Below are 27,482 nucleotides of genomic sequence, written 5' to 3'. Positions count from 1 at the left end.
CTGGGATTACAGGCATGCGCCACCAAGCCCGGCTAATTTTGTATTTTTAGTAGAGACGGGGTTTCTCCATGTTGGTCAGACTGGTCTCGAACTCCCGACCTCAGGTCATCCGCCCGGCTTGGCCTCCCAAAGAGCTGGGATTACTGGCGTGAGCCACTGCGCCTGGCCTTCTTCTTCTTCTTTTTTTTTTTTTTTTTTTTGAGACTGATTCTGATTCTCACTCTGTCACCCAGGTTTGAGTGCAGTGGGGCAATCTCAGCTCACTGCAGCCTCCACCTTCTGGGCTCAAGCACTCCTTTTGCTTCAGCCTCCCAAGTAGCTAGGATTACAGGCACATGCCACCACGCTGGGCTGATTTTTGTATTTTTGGTAGAGACGGGATTTCCCCATGTTGGCCAGGCTGGTCTCCAACTCCTGGCCTCACATGATCCGCCCGCCTCAGCCTCCCAAAGTGCTAGGATTACAGGCGTCAGCCACCACGCCTGGCCCTTATGAATTTTCTATAAGGCTAAAATCACTTTAAGATTAAAAATTACAAGACGAAAGTAATACAATTCTGACATATTCTATAACATGGCCGAAGGTTGAAGACACTATGCTAAGTGAAATAAGCCAGACACAGAAGGACAAATATTGTGATTCTACTTTTATGAAGAACCTAGAATAGTCAAATTCATGGAGGTTAAGACGGAAAGCCTCCATTTTAGAATGAACTAGAATACAGAAGAGAAGTTACTAGGGACTGTGGGGAGGAGAGAACGATGACTTAGTGTTTAATGGGTAAAGAGGTTATTTTTTATTTTAGAGACAGGGTCTTGCTCCATCACCCAGTCTGGAGTGCTCTGGTTTAATAATAGCTCAATGTAACCTTGAAGAATTTAAGTTTTGTCAGATGAAAAGAGTTCTGAAAATGGATAGTCATGATGGTTGCACAGCCAAGTGAATATACTTAATGCCACTGAACTGTATATTTAAAATTGGTCAAAATGGTATATTTTATGTTGTGTATATTGTACCACATATACAAAAAAAGTAAATGAGGGTTCACAGTCCCAGGTTTATACTTTAACTACAATATCAGCATGTCTTCCCCAGAACTGATTACAAAATGCAGTTTCATTCTATAAAAACATTTAAGGAACAGCCTCCTTCCCTACCAGAGATCTTGTACCATCTTGCCAGTCGAAGTGAGAAACAGCCCATTTAAATAATAGCTATGGGCCAGGTGCGCTGGCTCACGCCTATAATCTCAGCACTTTGGGAGGCTGAGGCAGGTGGAGCACTTGAAGTCAGAAGTTTGAGACCACCCTGGCCAACATGGTGAAACCACATCTCTACTAAAAATACAAAAATTAGCTGGGCCTTGGGCCGGGTGCGGTGGCTTATGCCTGTAATCTCAGCACACTGGGAGGCTGAGATGGGTGGATCACCTGAGGTCAGGAGTTCGAGACCAGCCTGACCAACATGTAGAAACCCCGTCTCTACTAAAAATACAAAATTACCCGGGCGTGGTTGTGCATGCCTGTAATCCCAGCTACTCGGGAGGCTGAGGCAGGAGAATCCCTTAAACCCAGGAGACAGAGGTTGCGGTGAGGCAAGATCATGCCATTGCACTCCAGCCTGGGCAACAAGAGCTAAACTGCATCTCAAAAAATAAAAATAAAAAAATAAAAAAAATTAGCCAGGCGTGGTGGCATGCGCCTGTAATCCCAGCTACTCGGGAGGCTGAGGCAGGAGAATCGCTTGAACCCAAGAAGCGCAGGCTGCAGTGAGCTGAGATTGCACCACTGCACTCCAGTCTGGGCGACAGAGTGAGACTGTCTCAAAAAACAAAAATAAATAAGTAAATATAGTTATGAGCAGGCTCAGGAGGTAAACACTACAGTAATTAGACAACATCGAAGACTTCATGATAACACTTCCCAAGCATGCTTGGTGACCCGTGACCCTCAGGAACCAAGCATTTTGCAAGTTCTTCCCTTTCACACCCTTTGACCTCTGCAATGTGAACAGGAAAAATAAAGCCAAGTAAAATAGCTGACTTATACAGTCTTAATTCTGGCATGGACCTGGCCTGAAGTGGGTTCACTTCTCATTAAGGTTACTCATTGCTTTTTTACAGTATAAGCAATGGTAAAGTGTCTTTCATGCTTTAAGTGTCTGTAGTAATTTGCCTGTAAGTGTCAAATACCAAGGCACAGTCAATCTTGTCTTATTTTTAAAAACTTAAAGTACCAAGTGAAAAACTCATTTCCATTTTCAAAGGCACAATTAAATTTCAGGCTTTTAATCTTTTAAAACCCTATATATATATATATTTTTTTTTTGAGATGGAGTCTTGCTCTCTTGCCCAGGCTGGAGTGCAGTGGTGTGATCTCGGCTCACTGCAACCTCCGCCTCCCAGGTTCAAGCGATTCTCCTTCCTGCCTCAGCCTCCCAAGTAGCTGGGACTGCAGGCGCATGCTGCCACGTCCGGCTAATTTTTTGTATTTTAGTAGAGATGGGGTTTCACCATTGTTGCCCAGGCTGGTCTCGAACTCCTGAGCTCAGGCAATCCGCCTGCCTCGGCCTCCCAAAGTGCTAGGATTACAGGTGTGAGCCACCGCTCCCGGCCTTAAAACCCTATTAACCAGACTCTGTCTCTAATTGATTCTGGAGAAAATTGCAAACTTCATCTTCCTCAACTGTTGCCACATAGTCATCATTTCTTATAGAATAAGGCACTGATCCCATCTCAATCTAGTAACTTGACCTCAGTGTACCTTTTGAGGTTTCCCTTTTGCTATTCCTTCTGTAGCTGTCAAGTTAGACTCCCAAACTTTAGAATAAATCCCCAATAATTGCTCGGCCACAGAATGTACGCATTTTCAAAACTTTGCATATGCATTGATGAGTTGCTCTCTCACTAGCTGTGAACAAAAGGTCTCCTTTTCCCCAAACTAGTTGGTAAGGGTTTGGGATAAAGAGGACTAAATATATATGTATATATATTTAGGGACAAGGTCTCACTCTGTCACCCAGGCTGGAGTGCAGTGGCATGATCATAGTTCATAACAGTCTCGAACTCCTGGGCTCAAACGATCTTCCTGTCTCTGCCACCTGAGTTTCTGGGATTACAGGCGTGAGCCAGTGCACCTGGCCTTCCTTCAATTTTTGAAATTCCCAAGCTACTCATTTTTTCTCTTCCTCTGAACGCCTGAGCACGTTCCTCTTTTATTCTTTGTTTACTTATTTTCACACCAGCAAGGTTAATACTTCACACATAGTGAGCCCTCAGGAATATTTGTCAATATTTGTCAAGTGAGAATATCACTATTTCAGCAACTTTTTTTATTAACTTAAAAAATAATGCCTATTGCTTCTTATGATGATAAAAGTAAGACAGTACCAGCTAATTGCAGAAAACTTGCAAAAGGCTAAAAACAGTGAAGAGCCATAATCCCACAACTTGGGCATAAGCATTATTTACATTTTGGCTGACAAATAGTCAAATTTTATCCAGCAGATGAAGCTGAATCCCAGAAGGGAGGCACAAAATTTTAATTTGTGTTTTGCTTTGTTTCTATGAACACTCAAATAATGTCTGGAGTGGATGTAGGTTAGAATGTAAATCTATAGGCCCCAGATTAAATAAAAGAAGCCCTGAATGTAGCCGGGCATGGTGGCTCATGCCTGTAATTCCAGCACTTTGGGAGGCCGAGGCAGGTGGATCACCTGAGGTCAGGAGTTCGAGACCAGCCTGGCCAACATGGTGAAAGCCCGTCTCTACTAAAAATACAAAAATTAGCCGGTTGTGGTGTCGCACTCCTGTAGTCCCAGCTACCCAGGAGGCTGAGGCAGGAGAATCTCTTGAACCCGGGAAGTGGAGGTTCCAGTGAGCCAAGATCGTGCCACTGCACTCCAGCCTGGGAGATAGAGGGAGACTCAAAAAAAGAGGGCTGGGTTTGGTGGCTCACACCTGTAATTCCAGCACTCTGGGAGGCCGAGGTGGGTGGATCATTCCAGGTCAGGAGTTCAAGACCAGCCTGGCCAACATGGTGAAACTCCATCTCTACTAAAAATACAAAAATTAGCCAGGCCTGGTGGCTCATGCCTGTAATCCCAGCTACTTGGGAGGCTGAGGCACGAGAATGGCCTGACCCCAGGAGGCAGAAGTTGCAGTGAGCCGAGATTGCGCCACTGCACTCCAACCTGGGTGACAGCGCAAGACTCCATCTCAAAAATAACAATAATAATAAAATAAAATAAACCCTCAATTTTATTTACCCAGAAAAAAGAGTGCCAACTCTTTTTGCACATCCTCCAAACCTTCTCAACTGTATTTTTCAAGAACAATCGATAGTTGACATGACTTCTCTGTGTGTGGAGGTGTGCGAGCATGGGGGATCTGCATTCTTATCCTGCAGATAATCAATGAGGAATGAGTGTAAACGTTCCATTCCAGTATACGTTTTCTTGTTTCTAGCTTAGGCCACCTGTTACCAGATAAGGATTTCCTAGCAGTAAATTAATTAAACCTTTACCTATCTTGAAGTCCAACAATACATAATTTATGTTATTTTTTTCCTGGACTAAAATTTATTTTGCATTTTTAATGATTACCATTTGCAAAATAATAAGTGATATATTTTGGGAGTGGGTGAGGGAGAAATGGGAACAGAAAGTGTATATTGAAGTTATATTAGAGAGAAAGCTTTTTTCTAAACAGCAATTTTAGTATGAAAAACAGAGGTTATTTGTTAATTGTATTTCAAAGCTACACGGAAGGGCTTGTATTTCTGGCTGGGGCTGGTGGTTCAAAGAAATGCTTCTTGGAAACTCAGCAAAATGATGACAGAAGTCAAAGCACATATGGTTATAGAATCACTAATCCCCTTGGAAAATGCATTTTGTGATCAGACAAGAAGTGACAAGTGGCCGGGCACGGTGGCTCATGCCTGTAATCCCAGCACTTTGGGAGGCCAAGGCAGGCGGATCACCTGAGGTCGGGAGTTCGAGACCAGCCTGGCCAACATGGTGAAACCCCATCTCTACTAAAAATACAAAAATTAGCCAGGTGTGGTGGTGCACGCTTGTAATCCCAGCCACTTGGGAGACTGAGGCAGGAGAATCGCTTGAACCTGGGAGGCAGAGGTTGCAGTGAGCCAAGATCACGCCATTGAACTCCAACCTGGGTGACAAGAGCGAAAGTCCGTCTCAAAAAAAAAAAGTGACAAGTGACTAATTAAATAGAAGTTAGTGTAGGTGGTTGTTGTATTTTTTTTCCATAAAGAAGCTGATAGAATCAATATATCATTTTATTAGTTGAAAGCGCAGTGAACCTAAGTCAAGCAATCTAGACCCTGCTTTTGAAAAAGTTGGTTTAGTTTTTAAAACCAAATGGGATTCTTGTGAAGCAAAAAATATTTAGTCACAAATTACAGATGTGTGACTTGCAGCGAAGGGTCATGTGTGCAAGAGTTATGAGCGATGGGAGAAGAGAGAGAAGGTGAGGGAGGGAGGACAAGCATTCAGATAAGTTACCTGAAATTCTCCTACTTTTTTCAAACCTAAAGGTCAGAATGTTATGTTTTAAAACTTTGTAATATGGCTGTTTGTGTTTCTATGTCACCATCTGGCTGTGCTGGCTAAAAACAGCTCCATGTTGGATGTATCAAGTCCTTCTAGACTTCACCCCCCATCTTCCATTCCCATCATTTCATACACACAAACACACACACACACACACACACACACACACACACACACACGAGAAGGAAATCATTAGCCATTACTTTTTCTAAAAGTTAAATTTGTCTAGTCAATAAAGTAAAACAATGTTCCTGGAGATCTCAAAGTGAGATACTGATTTGGTGAACATGTTTCCTGAACCAAAAAAAATCAAGGCGCGTAGTCTGACCGGTGCAAACAGAAGTGGAAATAAATATTTGAGAGTAGGACTATCCAAAAGAGAAGTTTTCCCTCTGTGATTGGTCTAAAACAAGCTAGTAGAACTAAAAGCATTAAAGTTCCATCTAAAAATAAAATGGAATTGTTCTCTCTGACAAGAAGAAATTGTATAAACATAGGAATATAAATAGCTAGAAAGAAAAAGACAATAGAGCATAATTCTGGGACTACTTGGCCCCATTAGTAAACAAATCATTTAGACCGAGGAATAAGGAGTTACTGATCAGGCAAGCAGGATCATTCACTATGAGAGCTTATCCAGAAGACGTATGATGTCTGGAATTTGCTTTAAAGTAATATAGGTGAAGACGAAGTGTGTAAGGGAGAAGGCGACACTAGATGGGTCATGAATTGATCATTGTTGAAGCTGGGTGATGGTTCTTTGGGGATTTATTACACTAGGATCTCCTCACTATTGGATATATTTAAAATTTTCCATAATCAAAAGTAAAAAAAGCAAAACAAACAGAAACACTCTGGACACAACAGAGTCCTTGTTTCTGAAGTCACCTCACTATTTTAATTTTTTTTTTTTTTTTGAGACGGAGTCTTGCTCTATTGCCCAGGTTGGAGTACAGTGGCAGATCTCGGCTCACCGCAACCTCCTCCCAGGTTCAAGCGATTCTCCTGCCTCAGCCACCCGATTAGCTGGGATTACTGGCATGCTCCACCATGCTTGGCTAATTTTGTATTTTTAGTAGAGACGGGGTTTCTCCATTTTGGTCAGGCTGGCCTTGAACTCCCAACCTCAGGTGATTCGCCCGCCTCAACCTCCCAAAGTGCTGAGATTACAGGCATGAGCCATCGTGCCCAGCTCTAAAGATTTTTTTTAAATAAAATTTATTCAGGACTAGTAGACGTGTGTGAATTGTTGCCTGTCTCAGGGAAAGCAGAAAAGAAAAATAGGAATGGGGCCAGGCATGGCACCTCATGCCTGTAATCCCAGCACTTGGGGAAGCCGAGGTGGGCGGATAGATTGAGCCCAGGAGTTCAAGACCAGACTGGGCAACGTAGTGAAACCCGGTCTCTAAAAAAAATACAAAAATCAGCCAGGCGTTGTCGTGGGCGCCTTTGGTCCCAGCTATTAGGGAGGCTGAGGTGAGAGAATCACCTGAGCCCAGGAGGCGGAGGTTGCAGTGAGCCAAGATCGAACCACTGCACTCCAGCTTGGGCAACAGAGGAAGACCCTGTCTCAAAGAAAAAAAAAAAAGTACTGATTTAGACATTTATTTCACCCTTGAAAAGGAGCTCTACTAGTCTACTCTGTAACCCCGCACTTTGGGAGGCTGAGGAGAGCAGATCCCTTGAGGTCAGAAGTTTGAGACCAGGCTGGCCAACATGGCAAAACCCGGTCTCTACTAAAAATACAAAAATTAGCCAAACATGGTGGTTCATGTCTGTATTCCTCATTACTTGGGAGGCTGAGGCAGGAGAATCGCTTGAACCTGGGAGGCAGAGGTTGCAAGTGAGCCGATATCGTGCCACTGCAGTCCAACCTGGGTGACAGAGCAAGACTCTTTCTCCAAAAAAAAAAAAAAAAAAAAAAAATTACCTGCATTAGGATTAACATTTCCAGTTTTGCAGATTTGGTCATCCAAATCCAAAGCCATTTGGGTTGGTAAATGGTTTGACAGTATTTGTTCTTATTTCTTGTAAAAGGCAATGAATAGTTGGCTCCCAGAGTGTCATTAGGGGTTATTCACATTTGCTGATGATTAACCACCAATGGCTCTTGGACTCCAGACACTGACTTCAACTTACCACTTTCCACCCCGATTAGAAAGGCCTTCCCCAGTCTAAACACAACTGTGTCCCATTTCAGATGCCTGCTCAGGTTTTTATACAAGATTTGTGAAAAAATCTCCTTTAACACAAATGAGAACCAAACGTAAATGTCCGATAATTGGGCATTGGTACATAAATTATATCCATAGTTACAATGGACTATTATTTAGTTGTTAAAAACGGATGTAGGCTCCCTGAGTCAGTCTAAGATTGGGCTGGTGTCTTCCTCTCCACACTTACATCACTCCAAAGGTAGTAACTGTTAATCTTTCTACACTTATCCTTCCAGAAAAATATAGGCATACAAAAATTTTATGCAAAAGGGATAATATTGTAGAGTTCTATACCTTGCTTTTAAATAAAACAACTTAACATCTATTAATAATCTTTCCGTATCAGTTCAGTCTGATTTACTTTATTGTTGTAATGACAGAAAAACAAAGTTTTCATGTCCCCTCCTCCATGTTTTTTGGTTATCTGGATTCCTTTTTAGGTAAAATACAAATCTACAGGCTGTCCAACTTTTTAAACACAGTTTTTCTTTTCTACGGTTTGTATAAGCTCTTCATGAATTAAGTCAATTGGGCTTATGCCTGAATGTACTACAACTATTTTTCCAAGTTTCTTAGCTTTTGAAAATTGTATACAATTTTTCCTTAAACATAAATTCTTTCTAAGAAACAAAGTACTTATAAACATTTATATCTCATCATTTCTTGATTTTGTGCTCTGATTAGAAAGGCCTTCCCCACTCCAAGATCATACATTTACTCATGCTTTCTTCTAGAAGTGTGTGTTTCACCCTTGGCACTACTGACATTTTGAACAGGAGAATTCTTGTTGTGGGGGCTGTGGTGTGCATGGTAGAATGTTGAGCAGCATCCCTGGTCTCTATCCACTAGATGCCAGTAGCAACACCTCGTCTCCAGTTGCAGTCACCAAACATGTCTCCCGACATTGTCAAATGTTCCCTGGAAGGAAAAATTGCCACATACACACCCTGCTTTGAGAACCACTATTCTAGAATATACATAGGTGCATTTTAAATTACTTTTACATTTCATTCAGATGAATTGTACTTACGTTAAGGGAGTGAAATGGAGATTTAGCTTTATTTTTTTAACCGAAGGTAGTCAATTATCCCAATTCAATTTATCTCTGATATGAAAAGCCACCTTTGCCAAAATCTAAATCCCCATTATATTCTAATCTGCCTCCTTATTGTTTCTTCTTTATTATTTCTCCAGCATAAAACTTTTACATTTAAATTATAGACTTCAAAATATGCTTTAATATTTGGAAGGCTTCCCCAGTGTTCCCCTATACCAGCTCTTCTCTTTCAGAATTTCCCCAGCTGCTGTGAGGTTTTAATTTCAATGAACTGTGGCATTGTTTCATCAATTAAAAAGAAAAAGAAAGCCCTGTTGGTATTTTAATGAAAATCACTTTGAATTTAAAGACTGATTTGGGGAGAATAAACATCTTTATATAACTTTCACTATTGGATCTTGCTAGAAAGAATAAGTTGTCTTTTATTTTACTTGTCTTCCTTTATGTCTCTCAGTAGGGTTTTAAAGTTTTCTTTATAAACCTTGCACAAATTTCTGTCAATTTTATTCCTAGATATTTCATCATTTTATTGCTATTATAAATGGCTACTCTAGAGCTTTGGGAAGAAGTAACTGTGATAAATGGAAATGTGGATGAATTAACCCTTTAGTGGAAAGAAAAGGAATAAGTTAAAAACTGGTACAGTATTCTGAAGGTCTTTTATAATATAAATATAGTACTTAGTCCAATGATTTTTTTTTAAACAAATGGGGACACATTGCCTTCTTGCATTTATAATATTAGTTCACTGCTTTTTGCTCTTTGTCAGATGAGCTTTTAAGCTAATACAAAAATAGGCTGTCCCTTACTTATCATTTTAAAAAGAAAAGAAAAAAGAATATACCAAAAAAATCAATACAATAGAAAAGTTGGCAAAAGTTATGAACAGGATTGTGCAGTAGCTCAACTTGTAATCCAAGCACTTTGGGAGACTGAGATGGGAGGATCCCTTGAAACCAAGGAGTTCAAGACCAGCCTGGGCAACATAGTGAGACCACATCTCTACTTTTATTAAATAAATAAAAAATCTTTAAAAAATAATGTTATGAATAAGCAAGAAGAAGAAATAAAGATGACTAATACATACACAAAAATGGGCTCACCCTCTCAAAGAAATGTGAACAATAAAAACATTTGGTTCCATTTACTTACCTGGGAGATAGACAAATAGGAAATTGATTGATAATATTCAGCGTTAGTGAGGGCACAAAGAAAGAGATCTCACATAACTTTGGTGAGATTTTAAATAGGTAAGATCATTTGGAGGCAATTTGGCAATATCTATCAAAATTCTGAATGAAACACGTTTTGATGCAGCTATTCCACCTCCCAGAAACTCCTACAGATATGCTCACAGAAGCCCCAAAAGATCTGCATACAAACTAACATTCTGTTGGGCCCAGCTGGTTCATTATCAGTATGCCCCAGTACACAATCAGAAGGGGCTCTTCTAATTGGCTGATGCGCGTATTCTATCAGTTGTTAAATATTTCAAATGTAATTGCACTATCTTTTTGTGCTGAGTTACACATTGGAAACAATTAAATGCTCATTACTAAGAAAATAAATGAAAAAGCAAATTGCAGAATATTAGTATTGTTTAGATTATTGGCTCATGGGTTATACTGGCAGGATAAATTAATTAACTCCCACAGACTACAACTTCTTCATCTGTAAGGTGGGGATAATAATACTTTTTTTTTTTTTTCCAGATAGGGTTTCGCTCTTGTCTCCCAGACTGGACAACAGTGGTGCAATATAGCTCACTGCAGCCTTGAACTTCCAGGCTCTGCAGGCTCTAACTCTATGCACTACAGGTGTATACCACCAAGCCCAGCCAATATAATATGAAAATAATAATAATGAGAACTTTTTTTTTGAGATGTAATTTCGTTCTGTTACCCAGGCTGGAGTGCAATGGCGCAATCTCGGCTCACTCCACCTCCCAGGTTCAAGTGAATTCTCGTGCCTCACGAATTCACTTGAAATTCACTTGAATTCACCATGGGGTTTCACCATGTTGGCCAGGCTGGTCTCGAACTCCTGACCTCAGATGATCTGCCCACCTTGGCCTCCCAAAGTGCTGGGATTACAGACATGAGCCACTGTACCTGGCCATGAGTACTTCTTAGGGTTGTTTTAAGTAGTAAATAAAATAAAAGAAGGAAAGTATTTGCATACTGCCTGGCATGCTGTATACAATAAATGATTGTATTCTTTCTTTTTTTTTTTTTTTGAGACGGAGTCTAGCTCTTTCACCCAGGCTGGAGTGCAGTGGCACGATCTCGGCTCACTGCAACCTCCACCTCCCGGGTTCAAACGATTCTCCTGCCTCAGCCTACCGAGCAGCTGGGACTACAGGCGCGTGCCACCACTGTGCCACCATGCCCAGCTAATTTTTGTATTTTTAGTAGAGACGGGTTTCACCATATGGGCTAGGCTGGTCTCGAGGTCCTGACCTCATGATCCACCTGCCTCAGCCTCCCAAAATGCTGGGATTACAGGCATGAACCATTGCACCCGGCCTGTTTTCTTATTTTTAATTATTCTTATAGTCTCACTTTCTTTTCTTTTTTTTTTTTTTGTCTTTTTAAAATTTTTTAACTTTAATTTACATTTGGTGGTACATGTGAAGGTTTCTTAAATAAGAAAACATGTCACAGGGTTTGTTGTACATATTATTTCATCATCCAGATAAGCCCAGTACCCAAAATTTCTGCTCCTCTCCCTCCTCCCACCCTCCTCACTCAAGTAAACCCCAGTGTCTGATGTTTCCTTCTTTGTGTTCGTAAGTTCTTATCATTTAGCTCCCATATAGTCTCACTTTCATGCATTATTCATTTGATAAATATTGGGTACCTATGATGTGTTAGGCACTGTATTAAGTGCATAAAGGTTTTATTTGTTTTTGTTTTTTGTTGTTGTTGTTTTTGAGACGGAGTCTCACTCTGTCACCCAGGCTTGAGTACAGTGGTGCGATCTCGGTTCACTTAAGTGCATAAATATTTAATAATGAAAATTTTTTAAAAATAAAAAAACAAAACAAATTTAAAAAAGGATTTAATAATGAACATACATTTGAGTGGGAGGTCAGAGGGAAAAAACCAAGCCAACAGTCAAATAAGCAAAATAATTGAAAACTGTGATGTTATGGAAGAAATAAAGGATTGAGCTAGATTTGTGTTTCTGAACCAGGGGTGATCCCCCTCCCCCATTTCTATCCCCATGGAACATCTGCCAACATATGGAGACATCTGTGTTTGTCACAACTTGGGGGAAGGATGCTACTGGCACACACTGGTTAGTGTCCAGGGATGTTGCTAAATATCCTACAATGCACAGGACAGCCCCACAAGAAAGAATGATCCAGCCCCAAATGTCAATAGGGCTATGGTTGAGAACTCCTGAGCTACACGATGGCAGTGGGGCTACCTAATTTAGGTCAGGTGATCAGCGAAGACTCCTCTAAGAAGTAACATTTAGGCCTAGCCTTGACTGGTGAGAAACTACCAGAGGATCAACAAGTGGTGAAGGAACATCCCGGGCAGAGGGGACTTGGGAACAAATAACAATGGAAAACCCATTACATTTGTGCATAATATACAAATGCCTAAATGAAGAATGGAAGGGGGCAGTTACCAGGTCGGCCATGTCTCACTTAGTATATTCTCTCTTGCTTGAATTTTCAGAACTTTTTTTGTAGTTAAAAAATGAGAAGAAGGCCGGGCGTAGTGGCTCACGCCTGTAATCCCAGCACTTTGGGAGGCTGAGGCGGGCGGATCATGAGGTCAGGAGATCGAGACCATCCTGGCTAACATGGTGAAACCCTGTCTCTACTAAAAACACAAAAAATTAGCTGGGCGTGGTGGCAGGCGCCTGTGGTCCCAGCTACTCGGGAGGCTGAGGCAGGAGAATGGCGTGAACCCAGGAGGCGGAGCTTGCAGTGAGCCGAGATCGCGAGCTTGCAGTGAGCCGAGATTGCGCCACTGCACTCCAGCCTGGGGCGACAGAGCAAAACTCTGTCTCAAAAAAAATAAATAAATAAATAAAAGAGAAGCAAAAAAAAAAAAAAGCGCAGACAGATTGGAAGACAGCTTCTTGTAAAACTGGAGGTAGATTTCAGAGCACAACCCCCTACAGTGTTCAGGAGGCCCTGGCGTCCCTGGCATAATCTGAGGTTAGTTTCTGCCCTCCACATCCATCTGACCTTCTGAAATGACAAGATTTCCCAGAGACCACTTGATTTATCATCAGATAATTTATGTTGGGTACCCAGTTTTATGCCTTTTAACTTTGTTATATTTGGATGTGTTAAGTGATCTTGACTTTTTTAAAAAAATAACTAACATCACTAGTTTGGGCATTAAGTGAGATTAAATAAGTGTTTCATAAACTGTAAAGAATAATATAGACACAGATGTTGAGAATAAGGAGAGTGAAGCTTGTGCTCAAGGAATTATCTTTCCGTTTTTTTGTTTTTGTTTTTGAGACAGAGTCTTGCTCTGTCACCCAGGCTGGAGTGCAATGGCACGATCTCAGCTTTCTGCAACCTCTGTCTCCCAGGTTCAAGCAACCCTCCTGTCTCAGCCTCCCAAGTAGCTGGGACTACAGTCACACGCCACCACGCCCGGCTAATTTTTGTATTTTTAGTAGAGATGGGGTTTCACCATATTGGTCAGGCTGGTCTCAAACTCCTGACCTCAGGTGATCCACCCACCTCGGCCTCCCAAAGTGGTGGGATTACAGGTGTGAGCCACAGCGCCCTGCCTATCTTTCCGTTTTATCCCCTGGATTCCAAAACTCATTTAGGTAAAGAGAAGTGATGACTTGGCTACAGAGGAAAAAGGAGGGCTGGGAAAAGTGACTAAAAACAAAAGTAGTAGCACCAGTTACACTATTCATGCAAGGAAGCTGAGGAGAATTATCCTGATGGGGCTGATAAAATCACCTCAAGATGGCTCTAGGCCAGCCCCAGGTTCTTAAGACAATGGTCAGCTCTTTCTTAAGCAGTCCAAGACCCTCTGACCTGAGATGTGACTGGATGATTACAGACCTCTTGTCCAGTGTTTAGAGCCTAGCTGTCTGCATATTTTATAAAGATATCTGCCTTCCAGAGACTGGAAGTGAAAGAGATCCAATGACTGGGTGAGTCACCCTTTCTCCACCTAGAACACAGTCCTTGATGGAACTCATGCTTTATCAATTGTTGTTGAGTAGAAGAAACAAATACATCCTCCAATCTTCACTTGGTGGACCTGGCATCAAAAAATAATCATATTAAGTGCATTTATTAGTACACTTTTCTGGCTTATCTGCCTTTCCAAGTTTCTATTTGAGTTCTTGCCTTTGAAGGGTTTGCAGGCTGTGAAAAGTAACTTAACTTTTTAACAACTTTCTTTGCTTGGCTTTGAGGCAGCTTCAGAAGATAAGACACCAAAAGGAACTATGTGTGCCTGGAGAGAAAAAAAATAATGGTGAAAAACGTTTATCAGCAGCCTCCGCCAGCACCAAGCAACGCCTCAATTTTACTCAAGCAATTTCCCAATTCAAGTAACATTCATATGAATCAGCAAATAATATGTAGCAAATTTGAATCTATATACTTTAAAAAAAAAAAAGCACTGGAAAGAATCTTAAAAGTCATTGAATCCGTTTTATAGCAAGGCCCCGAGACTGGAAGGGACTGACAGAGCTAGAAATGAAACTTGTTTTTCCACCTCGAGAAAAACGAATCAACAAAAAATACACTAAGCAATTGCTGGTATCTGAAGCCCACTTTTTTGAGGCTGTTCCCTTTGTTACGTTGCGCTGACCCTAGGCACTTTCTTCCCAGAATGCACCAAGAATCCAAAACTCCAAACAAGTTTGAGATCAGCGTTGGCTGGGGGGAGGCAGTGGGGGTGCATCTACGGGAGCGGTTGGGCTGTAAGCTTTCGCTACATCACAGAACTGTGCCAGTGTTTCTCTTTGGAGTGCCTCGCCAGCTTTAATAACTGTTTGGATATGACTTGCTCGGGCAAAAGTTGTGCATTGGCCCGATCAAGCCTGACTTCTAGCCAAGGTGAGTTCACATCTCCGTTTTTTCCTCCCCCTAATTTGAAAGAGGCTTTTAATTGTCTCCGCCCCTCCCCCCTTCCCCTGGAAAGTTTGTTTTCAAGCTATAAACCCTTTCCAATTCTCGGTTTCCATCTCGGTTGCCTGAGAATCGCAGTCATTAGCCAAGTCCACTTGGACGAAAGCAAAGCTACCTTTGTGTACATAATGAGAGCCACCGCGTGGCCAAGGAGAACCACGGGGAAGAGGGAAACATTTTTGTCTCGAGCTGGCTAAAGCGGGCGGGGGGAGGTAGGGTTAAACCGACCGAAGGCGTGTTTTGTGGAGTGGCTTCGAAAGCGGCCGAGGTAGCCGAAGCCGCTTTCGAAGTTAGCAAACAAAGCGTCTCCCCAGTAACCGCCCGGTTCCAGACGAGGCTCCTGCCACTCAGGCCGCGGAGTCGCAGCGTCGCCCAGCCCCCGGCTCCTCCTCCCTGCGTCTCTCCTCCCTCCGCTCCCGGCTCCCCAGCGGATATGAGCCACCAATCCCAGCCACAAACAACCCTTCAAATGAAATAGCGAGGCGGCCCTCTAACGGGCGGCGGGGGCGCTGGCCCCCTCCCTGCGCCACATCTGTCCCGCACCGGGCGCAGCAGCTGATTCATCTGCAGCCAGGTCCGGGAAGGAACTGTGCTCCCGGCAGTTGCAGGGCAGCGTCCGGGCGGGTGGCTTCTCCCCAGGACCACGTTCCCCCCGAGCCGTTTTAGGTGTGTGTTCTCTTCTGTGCCGAGCAGTCAGCAAACCACAGAAGAAAAAAATCGTAAGGTTGCTGCCTTCTTAGAGAGACGCTTTTTTTCCCTGTTGATTCATTTTAGTCCTGTAATTGGAAAAACCACCCAAGCTTTTTAAACTCTGGCCTCCACGCATTCTAGGGGCGGGGGTGTCTTTTTTTTTTTTTTTTTTGAGAGAGGGTGGCAGGCTGGCTCTAATTCCTGAAACAGACGCTCCGAAGTCGAGTTAGTTATCCCTTGGCCGTCTTAGTACTCCTCGGGTTTAATCTTATTTCCACAGAGTTTCTTCTGCCGGGATCTCCACCGAGGTTACCGAACAAAAACAGCACAGAGCCCAGACTGGAGGCAGACCCGGGCGCTGTCTCTGCTAGGCTTATTTACGTTTAGGGCTTTTCTTTCCTTTTTTTAAAGTGATGGGGGAAGTCTCATTGTGTGGCATGTGACAGTTCGTTTGCTTCAAAACAACAGGACGTAACCACGCGAAAACTAGAACCAGAGGAGGGGGCATGCGTTTCTTCAAGTCAGCCAAACAGCATCTGGTCTTTGAAAGCGCAATTTCATCAAGAAACTCCTGTTGGATCCCTCCTAACTGTGGACCAAAATAAGCCAACAGGAACGGGTGTTTACTTAATGGCTAGTTTCTGTTTGAAATGGGAGGAGGGATCCCCTAGCAGGGTTCCAATCCTAAGAGTAGACACTGTTGACCGAAACAGATGAGCAGCCACGGCGTGGTCACCCCTTAGCTATAAAAGTGGCCGCTGCCGGGGTTCGGCGACTCGGGGTGTCAGGCGGAGTCTTGGTGAGGCAGGCGCGCGCCCGGCCGTCCCCAGGCAGAGACGTTTAAAGAGCATGTGAGCATGACAAGTGTCTGTCCGCAACGTGTCAGATTTCGAAACTGCCTTGCAATCCAGTCCGGAACTCGCAGCTTTAGCCCGGGGGAACAGACGTTCGTTTAGGCTGTGTCTCATCATTCCCCCCCGCCCCACCCCCGCCGACCTCCCACTGTTGCTGCTGGAGGAAGAGCCCCGGGAGGAGAAGGGTGCGCCGCGCCGCGCCCGCGTGTCAATGGCAGCCGCGCATTCTGGAAGAAGTTGGTTCTTGTCTCGAATACTTTTCCTCCCGTGCCCCGCCCCTTGAATCAGAGGCGGCTGTCTTGTGCGGCTAGAGCAGGGCCAGTAGAGTTCGGGGCAACTGTCAAAAACGAGACGGGGAGGCTTTTCTTCCCGGGGGTGGAGGAGGGAAGGAGGGAGGTGTCCTTTTTTCCATCTGTTGCAGTTTCCGAACCAAACGCACCCTCGCCAGCCCCGGGAAGAAAGGCCCAAGGGAGAAACCTGGGGCGCTCGGCTGGTGCCCCCACCGCCGGGCGAGGGATGCGGGCGGTCCGTGCGCGGCAGGCGGAAAGGATCGTGTTTCTGGACCCGGCCACCCCCCGCGTCCGCACCGCCGCCCCCGAGGGACGAGTGACAGCGGCCGCCGCGCTCGGTCCAGTCTTCCCGGCTGGAAGGTGCGGGGGAGGGGCGGAGGAGCGGCGGGGCGGGAGGGGGACGGGGCGGGCGGCTGGGGGCGGAGGCAGGACCTCCTGTACCTTCCCTCCTCGCCTCTCTCACTCTGACAGCGCCGAGGTGCGCCGAGCAGGAGCAGGGAACAAAGGAGCGGAGAGGGGAGGGGAGAGAGTTGGGCGAAGGAGAGCCCCCGGCCGGCTGCCAGAAGATCCCGGCGGGAGGAAGCCCAAGTGTCACTTGAATTCCACCCAAGGAGCGGGCGCCTGGGATCAGAGCGCCCTGTTTAGCAATAACGGCTGGAGCACGTCCTACAAGTTACGGGAGAGTCGGCTGTGAAGGAGACGTTCGCTTATCCCCTGTGTCCCCGCTCCTGGCCCCTCCAGACCCCAGCCTTGCCTCGCGCTGGGAGGGGAGATCCAGAATGAAAGGCAAGAAAGGTAAGGCGGCCGCGGGCTGCGCGCACCAGAAGACGCGAGTCCCGGGAAACGTGCTGGCCGGGCCGCGCCGCGCGGAGTCACTTGGTGGACTTTTCCGCCCAGGGGCTCTCATGCTGGAGTGGCGGCCGTGCTCTTTGTTGAGGCTGCGTCTGAAACGGCAGCGGCTGTTTTCCTGCTAGACACAACACGAGGGGCTGTTGTGGGGCGAGCCTCTCCACGCTGCTGGCACGTTGTCAAGAAACACGCTCAGCGCCTTGTTTGTGCGCCTGCAAGTTTCATTGTCTCCGCCGACACCCCACGCTCGGCCCAGCCGCCGCGTGGCTTCTCGCTCTTTCTCGCGTGCTGGGGATATGGGGTCCGAGTAGGGAGGACCCAGCACCTCGTTTTTCCCGATCCGGACCCAGGCGGCCGGGGCCGCGGGACCGCCGCGCCTTTGTCTGAAAGTTCCACTCCTAGGCTCCCCCCGCCCCGGCCCCCGCCGCCCCCCTACTCCCCGCCGGGCCCTAGCACTGTTCTTTAGGGATGTGGTGTTTTTACGATCGAAGGAATGCGATTCTGGACCCCCCTCATCGCCCTCGGGTGTAAACAGCTTTGGAAAGCTAGACTTTTACAAATCCCCAGTCTCTAAAAGTTTTCCCACGATGAATTTTGGGCCAGGAGGAAGAGTTAGCACCCAGGGCCAGCAGCTTCAAGCGGCATGCAGTCAAAATGCGTCCAAATGTGACAAGCAGGCTTGGTTGTAAGTGCAAAGAGCAAGGCTGTCATTGTTTCCACGAAGTGTTCTGGAAGCTTTACAACTAAAACTTGCCGTCAGTTTGGTTTAAAAACAAAATACACCGGAGGGGGACGGGGGGTGGAGAAACCACACAAAACACCCCGAAAGGTCAAAGAATGTGAAGTCCCTTTTGAAGTTAACAAAAATTGAGTCCCTGGCTGGGAGGTCCCCCGAGTGTTCCGCTGTGGGCTGGAGGTGGCGTTTCTGTTGTGATTTATGTGGAGTGGTTCAAAACAGAAGTTAATCACTCGGGAAGCGGACGGGAGGGGCGGCGCTACTGCGCATGCCCGGGAGCCGCCTGGAGTTTGGAACTCCACATTCTTTCAGACCCGGCCCGCTGGGGGGCGTTCCTGGGGGGTAGCCTCAAGGCCAGCGGGGTTCCTTCGGCTGCGTTTCTGTGGGAGGCCCTGAAACGCGCGGAGCTTCCCTCTGCCTCCAGGCTTTCCCAGCGAGAGTGAAATTAAACTTGAAACTCGGATCAACTGGTAGTCGTTGTTGGTAGAACGCCCTAAGGACCCCTCCCCGCGGGACGGAGGGAGGACTCGGGACAGGGAATTGGCCGTGGGAGAAAACGCGCGGGGAGCGTCCGAGACGCCCCGTGAAAGCCGTGCCGACCCTTGGGAGGACTGACAGGTCTAGAGACACGCGCTGTCTGTTGTGGTGGGCCTCCCTGGAATAAGTGAGGGGCTCTGTGTTTCGAGGATGGTTCTAGCGCAGAGCCGGGTGTCCGCCGGGGTGGGCTCCCCGCATTGTTCGGGCTCTGGCGGGGGCGGCTCTGATTACTTTCCATGGCCCGCCTCCCACCCCGGGAATCCCCAGTGCTCCTTTTCCACGGCTTTTCTGGCGTCCCCCCGACTCTCCCGCGGCACTTTGGCCTACCTTCCCCCAGCGCTGTGGTCCTCCCTGGCGACCCCCTCTGCGCTCCTGGGGTCCTCCTGCGCCCCCCCTCCTCCACCGGCGCGCTGCCCACAGCCGCGTGCCCTCTCCCCGGAGCTGGGGACCAAGGCTGGGCCCCGCCGGCCGCATCGGTGGGAACTTCCGCGGTCCCCATCCCAGGGCGCACAGGGTCCAGCTCCTCGGCGCCGACTCATGGAAACAATGAAAGGTGACGGGTTGAAGGGGAAACTTTGCGACTGGTTCAGGGCTCTTTGGGGGAGCCGAGGCTGCCGAGGTTACCCGGGTTTCTTTCCCCTTTTAGGTTTCCCTGGCGAGTCGTCTGGGGTGGGCAGGCCTGTGAGAAAGTGGGATTCACGGCCTCATTTCTAGTTTCTTGGGTCCTGGAGTTCCTTTGCTTGTGCTAACTCGTGCAGTGTGCGGGCCGCCCTGTTTCACTTGAGGCCGAGGAACTCTCAAGAACAAAAGCTACTTGCTTTTCCTCCTTGGGCCCCTCCCTCTCCCCGTGCTCCTCCGCCGTCCTCCTCTAAAACTACCTGGGAGGGGGGAGCCTTCCCCGTCGGCTCTGGAAAGACTCCTGAGGAAGTCGGGCCCTCCTTACTGTCTTGTCTTATAAAAGTCTGCAAATATTTTCAAGTTTTCTTAAAACAAGTGCACTTTCAGCTCCATTCCTGAGCCCGGGGTAAGCTTGTTTTGTGATAATAGTGTGTCCTCCCAGAAAGCTGAGAGTGACGCCAAAAGATCTCCTAAAATGACTTAAAAACAATGAGAAGGATCGATAAGGAAAATCCACTAAGTCTTTTTGCTCCCAGTTTTTAACTGTTGAATTCCTGCTTTGGGATTGCTCTTTGGCTGGGGTAGCCAACCATACCTTGGATTTGGTGGCTTGAGTGTTCAATGCCTGTTGCTTCTCCCAAGGAGATACTGATTTTTTTTTTCTTTTGTTCCTGGAGACCGGGTCTGGCTATGTTGCCCAGGCTAGTCTCGAACTCCTGGGCGCAAGAAATCCTCTCGCCTTGGCCTCCCAAAGTTCTGGGATTACAGGCAAGAGACATTGCTCCCAGCTCAAAGGAGAACTTCTGGTCAGGAAACTTGTTGAGTTAAATTTGCTTTTTCCTAATTGTGCATCTCGACTTTTCCCATCAATCTTATTTCTAGAGGCTCTTCACAACTGGTGTCTGCCTGCCTCCCTGTCTCACGATGTTACCGAGCTATTCAGAAAAGAAAGTGCAGGGCTGGGCGCGGTGGTTCACGCCTGTAATCCCAGCACTTTGGGAGGCCTAGGCGAGCAGATCATCTGAGGTCGGGAGTTCGAGACCAGCCTGACCAACATGGAGAAACCCCGTCTCTACTAAAAACACAAAATTAGCCGGGCGTGGTGGCTTTTGCCTGTAATCCCAGCTATTCGGGAGGCTGAGGCAAGAGAATCGCTTGAACCCTGGAGGCGGAGGTTGCGGTGAGCCGAGGTTGCGGCATTGCACTCCAGCCTGGGTGACAAGAGTGAAACTCTGTCTCAAAAAAAAAAAAAAAGAACGTGCAGGAACAAGGTCGCTGCTTAGAGCGGTGGGATCCTCAGGCCATGTTGTGGCTTTCTCCACAACATTTCCTTGTATGTGGATAGCGTGAAAGAAGCTTGTGATCCTGCCCCCACCCTCCCCACCGCCACATTTTTTAAAGTGTAAGCAAAGCAAGACGTTTGGAAATAAGTCTTAACCGGGAAACTTTTCAAAAGCGCTGTTACAATAGGAAATGAGTAAGGAGGAAAAAAAGTCTTTGTTTTTCCAAGCTGAGCCACAACCAGGAGGGAGAGTTTTAATGAAAACAGTCCTGACAGCAGCAAACGTGGTTTTACTGCAGTGAAATATCAGCTGGCGTAGCCAAGGCACTGAAGTCTTAACTTCCTGTTACTTCAGCTTTTGTGCACATATTGGAAATATTTGTTAAGAGTTCCAGAGGCCTGGCATTCATTTATTTAAATGAACTGAGAACAGAGTAAAGTCGCGCTGCAGTTTGGTGTTGCTTAACTGAAACCTGCTTTTGTGTGTCACTAACCTATTCTGAAAGATCAGGCTTCTTGTCAAACTAGGCAAGCAGATCAAAGGGCAGCCTTCAGGGGCCTTTTTTGTTTCAAACTCTTTGTGATTACCAACTTACAGTTGGGAATTCACTGTTCAATGAGCAAATTTTCACACTTTTTCTAGATTAAAAAATGGAAGGAGATAATAGCCTTGAGAAGAATGTCTGGCTTTTCAGACGTTGGAGAGTTTAAACAAATTGCTTTATTCAAATTTGCTTTAGTCATTTAATTAACTTGACACTTTTTTTAAAAGTTCGATTTCTTTAATTATTAAAGCCAATGTGAGACAGGAACTCAGCTATAATTTCTTTAAGCTATTTTATTAATAGTTCTTCACCCAAATTTCAATATGGGTTTTTAAAGTCTCTTCTTGCCAATAGTGAAAGTAGTTTCAGTTTTAAATGGGCACTTTTAAAAACCTTTTTAAAAACTTAAATCATCAGGGGAGGGGAATTTCAAATACATGGCAGTTAAAACTTAGGATTCTTGTGCAGTTTATTTGTAGCTGTTTGTTAAGCTGTGAGCTAAAGTGAATTTGCAAGATCATCCACCTCTTTGTTAGAACTTTACTTTGTCTTTGGAGAGTTCTGCCTTTTGTAGGAATACCCTGCAGCACCTTCTGCCCCCTGCAGTCCAAAACTAAAAATGTGTCACCAAGTCAGAGTCATTAAAAGGGTGGGGAAAATTCCTTTAAAAAACATGGTGTTTAGCTTAAGAGGAATATTCCGTTTTTATTTCCTGTCAAGGGAACTGGCTCAATTAAGGTCAAGTCATATTTTCAACCAAAATTACATACTACAGAGGAAAGAAAGCATACAAAGCTAAAAATGCTTACCTTTACATTTTTGTTATTTTAATTACTTCCCCTAATATAGAAGTACTGATTTTGTTCAAGCATGCCATTGTTTGTAATTCATTTCTGTTTTTAAGATTCTAGATTGTCTACAAGCAAAAGAATGTATTTCTTTAGTCATTCGGAGTAGCCTGCTGTAGTTTTTGAAAGGTGGAATTAATAGCATTTGTTATTTAATTTTTTTTAAGTTCAGAATGACGTTTAAATATCTGTAAAGGCCAGTTCTGAAGCTTTATTGAACCCAGTCCATCTGTGATTTAAATATTCTCTATGGCTTGTGAATTCTTAAAATTTCTGGCAGGATTAAAGTACTTACAGCCAAAAGAGCTTCCTCTGGGGCTTGCATATTCAGTTTCCTTTGTCATGTAATCATTTAAGACTGAACTCTGCTTATTGATATGTAGTATTCTATTCTAGGTTGAGATCAAACTGGTAGCTGAAATTTAGGACACATTTTTAATTCATTTAGTATTAGGCATCTTTTGACGTTACTAAAGTACCAGTAGTAGAAAAATATTTTTGTGTGATGAAACTGAAAACATCAGTGGTCGTATTTAATAAAAGGTGACTAGTACTGCCCATTTAAAGTAGATGTCTAACTTTGAATAAATGTGGATAGCAATGAATAAGAAATGACCATGCATGGTGTTAGCAGAAAATTTTAACATGTGTTTTACCTTTAGAATACTAACTGGGTTCAGCGTAGTATGTAATTTTCCTTCCTTATATCCGTGAAAAAAAAAATGTACGAGTGCTCCCTTTCATTTCAAACCTTCAGTAGAGGAAGGAGGAAGAGTAGCATTTAAAATGTACATTAAGACTGGTTAGGTTGCTTTTCCTAGTTAGCACTGATCTTAGAAAGAAGGTTGGTAGGCACATTCCAACTGCCATAGCACCCTTCCTGTTTCAAATGTGGCAGGTTATTCATTTTGGGTGCAGTTTGTCTCCTCCAATGATTAGATGAAAGAGTTTTCTGACCATCATTCAAAAGGAATGTGAGAAGTTAATGAATCCTCGAGGAAAGCGGCTGAGAAAAGGCATCTGGCATTTGGTTGAGAGCCTCCTATGTGGTGCTAGTCAAACTACTTTTACTTGGACCCTGAATTCAGGACAGAAAACACTGCTCCTTCTCCTCGCTCTCAGTTGTTGGGAAAGCATGGTTACATTGAATGGTCAGCGTTAAGTGAGCTTTGCAATAGTTGCTGTGCTTATAAAGCAACTGACAACTGGCCCTTGTCCTTTCCTAGGTATTGTTGCAGCATCTGGCAGTGAGACTGAGGATGAGGACAGCATGGACATTCCCTTGGACCTTTCTTCATCCGCTGGCTCAGGCAAGAGAAGGAGAAGGGGCAACCTACCCAAGGAGTCTGTGCAGATTCTTCGGGATTGGCTGTATGAGCACCGTTACAATGCCTATCCTTCAGAGCAAGAAAAAGCGTTGCTGTCCCAGCAAACACACCTGTCTACGCTACAGGTAAAGAAAGAGAGCGTGAGGTTTACGGATGCATTTTTAGTTTCAAAGTCATTTTATGGCATTCCTGTGTGTCAAGTCATTAAGCTCCTTGCCACTCAAAGACAGAAGGAATATCTTTTTATTGTAAACTTGATAGTGTTAAAAGCTAATAACTAGCTATTTAGAGAACACAGAAACAGTTGACAGTCATCTATCAGATAGCATTTCCTTTAATGCCTAAAAGAACCTTCCTTTATGCAACAGACATTAAAAGGAGGTTAAACCTTACTCTATTGTCCAGGAAACTGGTTTGATATTTAAACAAGGACGACTTCAGTGAGGTAATTCATGTTATGTCTGTTGACATAGTCATTTGAACTGGGAAAAATCAGTTACTGGGAGGAGTGGCCCTTTTCATAAGGAGAGGTTTTCCTGTAGTTGATTAACTTAAATGTTGGGGCAGTAGGTGATAGGTTAAAATGGGGAGAGTTAAAAAGTAAACCTCTCTCTCAAATCATTTTTGAGCATTTGAGATTTTATATCTTTTTCTTCGTCCTGAAAAGGTTTAAGTATGAAGAGACAAAAAAGGAAATTTGTATTAGAAACTAGAAGGCTTATGACAGGTGGTAGCTTGCTTTCTTGGCGGAGCTCAAATACCTTGAAATAACATTGTAAATTCAGATAAGCCTTTTCATGCTTTCTTTAATACAGAGAGCAAGATCAATTAGGTACCCCATAGAACATTCTCAGAACCCGTTGGCTGAGTGAATGAGGAAAGTGTTAAAGCGTACCGATATGATTTCAGGTCTGTAACTGGTTCATCAACGCCCGCCGCAGGCTCCTCCCTGACATGCTGAGAAAGGATGGCAAAGATCCAAATCAGTTCACAATTTCCCGCCGTGGGGCCAAGATTTCTGAAACGAGCTCTGTGGAGTCCGTGATGGGCATCAAAAACTTCATGCCAGCTCTAGAGGAGACCCCGTTTCATTCCTGTACAGCTGGGCCAAACCCAACCCTAGGGAGGCCACTGTCTCCTAAGCCGTCATCCCCAGGATCAGTTTTGGCTCGTCCATCAGTGATCTGCCATACCACTGTGACTGCATTGAAAGATGTCCCTTTCTCTCTCTGCCAGTCGGTTGGTGTGGGACAAAGCACAGATATACAGCAGATAGCGGCCAACAACTTCACAGACACCTCTCTCATGTACCCAGAGGACACATGTAAATCTGGACCAAGTACGAATACACAGAGTGGTCTTTTCAACACTCCTCCCCCTACTCCACCGGACCTCAACCAGGACTTTAGTGGATTTCAGCTTCTAGTGGATGTTGCACTCAAACGGGCTGCAGAGATGGAGCTTCAGGCAAAACTTACAGCTTAACCCATTTTCAAGCAAAACAGTTCTCAGAAATGTCATGATTGCCGGGGTGAAGGCAAGAGATGAATTGCATTATTTTATATATTTTTTATTAATATTTGCACATGGGATTGCTTAAACAGCTTCCTGTTACTGAGATGTCTTCAATGGAATACAGTCATTCCAAGAACTATAAACTTAAAGCTACTGCAGAAACAAAGGGTTTTCTTTTTTAAATGTTTCTTGGTAGATTATTCATAATGTGAGATGGTTCCCAATATCATGTGATTTTTTTTTTCCTCCCCTTCCCTTTTTTTGTTATTTTTTCAGACTGTGCAATACTTAGAGAACCTATAGCATCTTCTCATTCCCATGTGGAACAGGATGCCCACATACTGTCTAATTAATAAATTTTCCATTTTTTTTCAAACAAGTATGAATCTAGTTGATTGATGCCTTTTTTTTCATGACATAATAAAGTATTTTCTTTAAAAATTGTTGTAATTCGGAGTATTTCTGTTGAGGGAGGTGCTTCTTAAAAATAAGTAGGAATATAGCACCCCAGTGAGCAGGAAGCTGGGGGGGTAGGGTGCAGTGTTAGGGGGTGTCACCAGCTCTTTGAAAACCTGTGGACAACAAGCCAGTTTGCATAAACAGGATGTGTGATATTTACTCTTGATAGGAGGCATAGCAGGCCCTTAGAGCTTTACTTAAACTGCATGGCAAATTGAAATGAATCATTTTAGTGTTTAGCTAGCCACTAAATCCCTTACTGATCTGTCCTGCGTAGTTTAAAATGTGGCCATGTTATAAAGAAAAGTCTTGAAGCATCCGGTTATTGCTAAGTTTTCAGAAGAAAACAACGCAAGCAATCTCTTGCCCTTTTTCCACGTTACCCTTTAAAATAACCTTTGTTCAGTGGTACATTTAGTTAAGGCATTTGTATTCAAATGTAGCATAGTATTTGCAGAGAAATTACCTTTTAAAACATCTCAAAGTGTTTTCTAAAATGATGAAATAAACAGTGGGGTTCTGTCTATGGTGGGATTGTCAGTTTATTAGGTGAGTATTTTCCAAGGTCACAGTTTGTGAAAAAATGGTGCTATGTACAAGTGGAGTTTGTTGGGATAGACAATCACTTACAAAGCCCAGATGGCCAGAAGGGAATTGGTGTTGCTCCTTTCACTTGTATGGTTGAGCAGATTTGTCACATGCCACAAAACCATTCTTTGTAGTCATGCTTAGTATGAGCTTTCTTTGTTGTTACAGTCATGTTCTTTCCAGCCCTGCCCCAGCTATGAATTGTCTAAGTGTGAGGGAGCATCAGAGCTTCAGTATTGTTTAAAGAATGTAGAAAAATACAAATTTGTCTAATTTTGAAACTATTTTAGAAAGTCCCTACTGTAGAAAGAGCTAAACTCAAAGACTTTTCTTGTAAGTGAAAGAAAAAAACTGCTGATGACTACCAAGAGGCGTAAGAAAATTAGGTGAGGGAATGTTGTGCTCTAGCCTGTGGGGTGCAGCTTCGTAGGGCACATCAGCTTAGAATGGTCTGGCCTCACCTCAGAGAGTCACAGAAATAGACAAAAACCCAAAAAGTACTAGTAAAGTAAATACAAGGAACAAAATAAACATTAATAAAAATGAATGACGCAAAGGTGATCCAGAATCATTACTTGCTCCAACAGCTAGATCAAAGGCTGAACATTTTGCTTTAGTATAGATGAGGGAAATGAGCAAGTCCTAAAAGGTTTGCCCTGTTACGGTGTTTCATCACTCATACTGGAAGGAGAAGGAAAGGAGCCATATGACTCATTTAAAAGAAAAACTGTAAGTCACCTTAAATTCCCTATGTTTTAGTTCATTTTTTCCCTATTGAGGTTGTTACAGGTCATGGTTGATAATAGTTGGTGTTGAATGAATGTAATCCATTATTTAAAAACAGGTACATTTAAGTGAAAAGATAAATGTAAAAAGCTGTTCATATCAAAGCCAAATAGAAATGATTTTTATGCTTATAATTTACATGGTGCAATATATCTTTTTAATTTGTTTACTTTTCACCTATTTGTGTTTTTGAAGTTCATCCCATAGCATATAGTTTGGGTCTTGCTTTTTTATTTAGTCTAATGATCTCTGCCTTTTACTTAGCATTTGTCAATTTACATTTACTGTAATTATTGATATGTTTAGATTGAGTTTACCATTTGGCTTTTTTCTTTGCTCCTCTTTTCCTGCCTTCTTTCAGGTTGAATATTTTTATTATATATCATTATATCATTATTATTATATATTATATATCATTAAGATATATGAGAATGTCAGCATTCTCATATATATAATGTCTTTTTCTCTGATTTTGTTTTAATTTTTCTTTTTAAAAAAGTATTCTTTTTTTTTTTTTTTTTTTGAGACGGGGTCTCGCTCCGTCACCCAGGCTGGAGTGCAGTGGCGTGATCTTGGCTCA

The 27,482-nt window shown here is 44.1% G+C and overlaps 1 protein-coding gene across 7 annotated transcripts; it reads left to right on the top strand.

The window, feature by feature from the left end:
* The first annotated feature begins 14,245 nt into the window (after positions 1 to 14,245).
* On the top strand, positions 14,246 to 25,510 carry TGIF1 (TGFB induced factor homeobox 1). 7 transcript variants are annotated; one of them, XM_008971152.4, is made up of 3 exons: positions 14,246 to 14,905; positions 23,453 to 23,679; positions 24,464 to 25,510. In XM_008971152.4, the coding sequence occupies exons 1-3, from the start codon at positions 14,848 to 14,850 to the stop codon at positions 25,037 to 25,039; spliced, it is 861 nt and encodes a 286-aa protein (XP_008969400.1). In that variant the 5' UTR covers positions 14,246 to 14,847; the 3' UTR covers positions 25,040 to 25,510. The 7 variants fall into 7 exon arrangements, with proteins under 7 accessions (XP_008969400.1, XP_008969407.1, XP_008969401.1 ...); XM_008971159.5 differs by lacking the exon at positions 14,246 to 14,905 and adding an exon at positions 15,535 to 15,643; XM_008971153.6 differs by lacking the exon at positions 14,246 to 14,905 and adding an exon at positions 16,510 to 16,757.
* The last annotated feature ends 1,972 nt before the right edge of the window (positions 25,511 to 27,482 follow it).

Source organism: Pan paniscus, chromosome 17 (assembly GCF_029289425.2).
Source record: "Pan paniscus chromosome 17, NHGRI_mPanPan1-v2.0_pri, whole genome shotgun sequence".
Taxonomy (NCBI): Eukaryota; Metazoa; Chordata; class Mammalia; order Primates; family Hominidae; genus Pan; species Pan paniscus.
This window is presented reverse-complemented; position numbering and strand designations above follow the sequence as displayed.

Coding starts and splice junctions, on each gene's coding strand:
- TGIF1 (XM_003817896.5), top strand. CDS start 19,084: ATGGTTCTAGCGCAGAGCCGGGTGTCCGCCGGGGTGGGCTCCCCGCAT. Junction 19,487..23,452: donor ACTCATGGAAACAATGAAAG/GTGACGGGTTGA, acceptor GTCCTTTCCTAG/GTATTGTTGCAGCATCTGGC. Junction 23,680..24,463: donor CACACCTGTCTACGCTACAG/GTAAAGAAAGAG, acceptor ATATGATTTCAG/GTCTGTAACTGGTTCATCAA.